At 41.7% G+C, this 5,460-nt stretch overlaps 1 protein-coding gene across 1 annotated transcript in view; it reads left to right on the top strand.

Moving 5' to 3' along the window:
• WDR64 (WD repeat domain 64) overlaps positions 1–5,460 on the top strand; it is a gene marked incomplete at its 5' end in the record, with an annotated part of 157,581 nt that overhangs the window by 141,948 nt on the left and 10,173 nt on the right. Inside the window, 2 exons of the mRNA XM_017847770.1 lie at positions 604–789; positions 3,357–3,462. Coding sequence (XP_017703259.1) covers positions 604–789; positions 3,357–3,462 — 292 coding nt within the window. The remainder of the gene's footprint in view (positions 1–603; positions 790–3,356; positions 3,463–5,460) is intronic.

Genomic DNA, 5,460 nt, shown 5'->3' with positions numbered 1-5,460 from the left:
TTGCAAAAAGTGTTAAGAGGAGTTCTTTAGAGAGAAGGAAAGTGACATAGCTCAGAAACTTGGATCTACATAAAGAAAGAAAAGACATCTGGCCAGGACAGTAGCTCACACCTGTAACCCCAGCACTTTGGATGGCTGAGACAGGTGGATCACTTGAGGCCAGGAGTTAGAGACCAGCCTGGCCAACCTGGTGAAACCTGTCTCTAATAAGTAGAAAAAAAAAATGAGCGGGGCATGGTGGTGTTCCCTTTTCTCTGCATCCTCACCAGCATCTGTTATTTTTTGACATTGTAATAATAGCCATTCTCGGGAGGCTGAGGCAGGAGAATCACTTGAACCCAGGAGGCAAAGGTTGCAGTGAGCCGAGATCATGCCATTGCACTCCAGCCTGAGTGACATGAGCAAAACTCCATCTCAAAAAAAAAAAAAAAAAAAAAAGTTTACATTTTGATTAGCTCCACAGTATTTAATAGACAGGGTGTTGAACTCAAGTAAGAAATCCTTGATGGACCAGTGCAAATTTACATAAATGATCTAATGAACAGAATAACTTTGACTGAATTTTCCAGTTACTTTTTCCTTCCTTCCTTTTCCTTCCCTCAGGCTCTGGCATGCCCTCAACGGACATTATTGTGGCTATTTTGGACAGCGAAGGCTCTTTGAATTATCACAGACAAGTGATTTCATTTTGCCTTGTGATGTTACTGAATATCCCATTGAAATAAAAGAAGAAAGCAAGTTCACAGAGAAGCAAAAATATGAATATCCTCTGATATTTGACCGGGAAAAGTAAGACCATTAGCTCTTCTTTAGATAAGCGTACAAGAATGAAACTGTTGAGATGCTGTGGCACTGTCCTTGAGATGGTGGATTCAAGGCAAGAGGCCCAGAACTTTTCAATAATTTTGTAATCCAGTGGAAGGGAGATGTATTGTTTGTAAACAAAGCTATAATTCGTAGTACTTCTGGGAACATCTGATTCTTAAGATAGTAACAGAAGGGCAAATAGGATTTAACCAAAGAAGACCAAAGGTGCAAAAACTTAGTGGGGGTAATCTGACCATGCTTAAAGGCATAGGGGAGGAAGGATAGAGTACAGAATGGGAGAGAGAAGCTATTTTCCGCTTTTGCAATCTTCAATCCTGGTTTTAGATGTGGTTAGGCCTTTGTCACAATGGAAGAGTTCAGGACTCTAAGTTTTCAGTATCAGCGGAGCTTAGCCCTAGATGGTGAATGTCAAAATGTCTAGCCCTCAGGGGACTGGACCTGCCTGGACTGGTTACACCTCACAGACCAGCACTAAGGGAGCCAAGGAAGATGAGTCCACATGGAAAGAATCAGAGAGGGATGTCAAAGTAAAGTCCTTTAGGGAAATCCCAAGTGCACTCAAGGCTGGAAAGACCCAATGTCATGACCTAGTTCAAAAGATGGTAGAAGGGTTCTAAATAGGAATTGAAGCTAAAAATCAGAAGCCACACAGGATTTGGATCAAAGCAGGAACAATTTGAAAACAATCAAGAAGGGTTCCAGGTGATCCCTTCAGAGTGTTCAAGGACTACTTTGGCTGGCCAGTAAGGAGCACTGGAGAAGAGGCTGGCTAAGATGGAAGAGGTGGTGTAGTAAGCCAAGCTTCAAGATGCTGCAAAGTTTACCAAGCAAAGTTGCTCAGCTTTACTTCGAGCAATTGCTTAGCCTTGAATGTTCATATATCCTAGTACTTCAGACAGGATTCCAATTTGTCCATATGTGTCTTCTTCCCTATACTGTGAGTCCCTTGAAGACTAGGACCTTGTTTTATACATCTTTGTATAAAACAGTTCATAGCTCAGTGCTCACCACACAGCGGGCACTCAAAAGACATTTGTGGAACTAATAAAGAATGACTAATGGAGAATATCACAAGCAGAGGGAGCAGATGTGAATGGTAGATACAGAAGCATGAAAGGGCATGGTATATACAGGACAGCTTTAGCGTAGGACATGTGCTCATGTTATGTTGTTGTTGCTAAATAATATTGGCTTATCTGTAGCAAAATGGGCCTTGTTCTGTAGAATGACTTCATCTCAGGACATAGTATTTCTTGTCTTTTGAAAATGTTAAACAGAAATACCATTCAACCCAGCAATCTCTTTATTTGGTATAAACCCAAAGGAATATAAATCATTCTACCATAAAGATACATGCATGTGTATGTTCACTGCAGCACTATTCACAATAACAAAGACATGGAATCAACCTAGGTGTGCATCAGTGGTAGACTGGATAAAGAAAGTGTGGTACACATACACCATGAAATACTATGCACCCATAAAAAAAGAATGAGATCATGTCCTTTGCAGGAACATGAATGGACCTGGAGGCTATTATCCTTAGCAAACTAATGCAGGAACAGAAAACCTAATACTGCATGTTCTCACTCATAAGTGGGAGCTAAATGATGAGAACACATGGACACATAGAGAGGAATAACACACACCGGGGCCTACTTGAGGGTGGAGGGTGGGAGGAGGGAGAGGATCAGGAAAAATAACTAATGGGTACTAGACTTAATACCTGGGTGATGAAATATCTGTGTAACAAACCCCCATGACACGAGTTTACCAAAATAACAAACCTGCACATGTACCACTGAACTTAAATAAAAGTTTAAAAAAAAATAGTTATGACTTTCCAAATATATACATAATTAAGTTTTGACTATAAGGGAAGCTTCCTCGAACTATACAAAAGTCAAGCACTGGTCTTGTAAAAGAGGTTTCCTAGTCCCTAATATACAGTTTCCCCTCCCACTCCCCAAGTGCTATTAGTGAATTTAAATACATGAAATGGCCGGGCACAGTGGCTCAGGCCTGTAATCCCAGCACTTTAGGAGGATGACGTGGGCAGATCACTTGAGGTCAGGAGTTCGAGACCAGCCTGGCTACCAGGGCAAAACCCCATCTTTAGTAAAAATATAAAAAGTAGCTGGGCGTGGTGATGTGCATCTGTAATCCCAGCTACTTGAGAGGCTGAGGCACAAGAATCACTTGAACCTGGGAGGTGGAGGTTGCAGTGAGCCAAGACTGCACTACTACACTCCATACTGGGTGACAGAGCGAGACCCTGTCTCAAAAAATATAAAAACAAATAAATAAATAAATGGAATGTTCTGGCTGAGTAGGAGTTGCTGTGGTTTCTTTAGAGGAATATTTGGGAAACCAAGTGGAATAAGAGTTGGGTTCAGAGATATTGTCATTGGGACTGATGCCATAGGAACCAAGAAATGTGGGCACCAGAGAAGGACATAATGGATCTTTGTTTAGTTGGCAGAGAATAAAAAGTATGGGTATGTACTTATTCTTGTATCTATATGCAGATGGAGAAAAATGAGCTCAATGTCTTTGCTTTTCAAACGTACACCTCCCAAGGCCTTTGAAGTGGAACAGGACTTCAAGTTTTTCAAGTCTCTTTCTTCTCCTAAGGTAGCTTAAAAAAAGAAAAAAAGAAAAAACAGCAACAACAACAAAACCTTGCTTTTGTTTTCTGAATTCAAATATGTCTAGTAATATAACATATTAATTTTTTATTGATGGTATCACAAATTACCATAAACTTAGTGGCTTAAGCAATATAAATTAATTATCTTACAATTTTGGAGGCCAAAAGTTCTACTTGGGGGCTACACTGAGGTGTCGTCACCTGAGCTGAGTTTCTTTCTGGAGGCTGTAAGACAGAAGCCCATATTCCTTAGCTTGTGGCTCCCTTCCTTCATCTTCAAAGCCAGAAATGGACCCGACATGGTGGCTCACCCCTGTAATCTCAGAACTTTGGGAGTCCAAGGTGCGTGGATCCCCTGAGGTCAGGAGTTCGAGACCAGCCTGGTCAACATGGCGAAAAGTAAAAAATCTCTACTAGAAGTAAAAAAATCAGCCAGGCATGGTGACAAGCGCCTGTAGTCCCAGCAACTCGGGAGGCTGAGGCATGAGAATCGCTTGAACCCAGGAGGCGGAGGTTGCAGTGAGCTGAGATTACACCACTGCACTCCAGCCTGGGTGACACAGTGAGACTCTGTCTCAAAAAAAAAAAGAAAAGAAAAAAAAAAAAAAAGCCAGAAATGTGTCCTCTCTCTGACTACATGGTCACATAACCCTCTGACCCAGCAGGAAAAATTCTCTGCTTTTAAATATTTATGTGGGCTGGGCGCAGTGGCCTGTAAACCCATCATGTTGGGAGGTCATGGTGGAAAGATCCCTTGAGTCCAGGAGTTCAAGACCAGTCTAGGCAACATAGTGAGACTATGTCTCTATTAAAAATGTGTTTCAAAAGTAGCTGGGCATGGTGACAGTGCACCTGTGGTCCCAGCTAGTTGGGAGGCTGAGGTGGGAGGATCACTTGAGCTCAGGAATTTGAGGTTACAGTGCGCTATGATCCCAGCACTTCACTCTAGCTTGGGCGAAAGAGTGAGACCCTGTCTGGAAAGAAAAGAAAAAAGAAAAAACAACAAAAGATTAAAGTGATGAGACTTGGCTTACCTAGAGAATATAGCATAATCTCCTTGTCTCAAGGTTCTTAACATTAATCATATCTGCAAAGTCTCTTTTGCCAAGTAGAGCAATATATTCACAAGTTAGGAAGTACGAGAAAAGGATGTAGACATCTTTGGTAGCTGTTCTTCTACCTTCCACAGACAGACACGTTTTCCTTCAGTGCAGAATTAAGAGATAAAAGTGCACTATTGTTCATTCTATTTCTAATTTTAACACTTCTAGAGAACAGATATAAAATGATTCTTGAGGCTAAGGTCTAGCATTAATAAAATTGATTTCCTCAAGGTTTTCCACAAAATAAACCAAATGAACCTTTCTAAATGTATCTCCCATTACTAACCTACAGTTACCCCACCCTCTACAAATCAAACTACTGTGTCCTGAGCATTCCTCTCTGCCTTCTGCCCTACAATTTAGTTCCCCTGGGATGTTCTTGCCATATCTATAACCTCTTCCATCTGTCCAAGTCCACCCTATCTTTGTAACACACAGAAAGGTTAGTATACAGGGACTGGGCACGGTGGCTCGTGCCTGTAATCCCAGCATTTTGGGAGGCCAAGGTGGGCGGATCATGAGGTCAGGAGATTGAGACCATCCTGAGCAACACAGTGAAACCCCGTCTCTACTAAAAATACAAAAAATCAGTGGGACGTGGTGGTGTGCACCTACCCCAGCTACTCAGGAGGCTGAGGCAGGAGAATCGCTTGAACCCAGGAGGCGGAGGTTGCAGTGAGCTGAGATGGCACCACTGCACTCCAGCCTGGGTGACAGAGTGATACTCCGTCTCAAAAAAAAAAATAAAATAAAATAAAATAATAATAATAATAGAAAAAGGTTACTGTACAGGATATGGAAAGAACTCTTAAAGTCAGTGAGGAAAAAAGAGACAATTCAACAAAATGGTTTAAAATAAGGGGCTGAGCCGGGCGCGGT

Source organism: Rhinopithecus bieti, unplaced genomic scaffold, assembly GCF_001698545.2.
Source record: "Rhinopithecus bieti isolate Rb0 unplaced genomic scaffold, ASM169854v2 scaffold_28016, whole genome shotgun sequence".
Classification (NCBI taxonomy): Eukaryota; Metazoa; Chordata; class Mammalia; order Primates; family Cercopithecidae; genus Rhinopithecus; species Rhinopithecus bieti.
The sequence above is the reverse complement of the archived record's forward strand: the minus strand, read 5'-3'. Positions and strand labels throughout refer to the sequence as shown.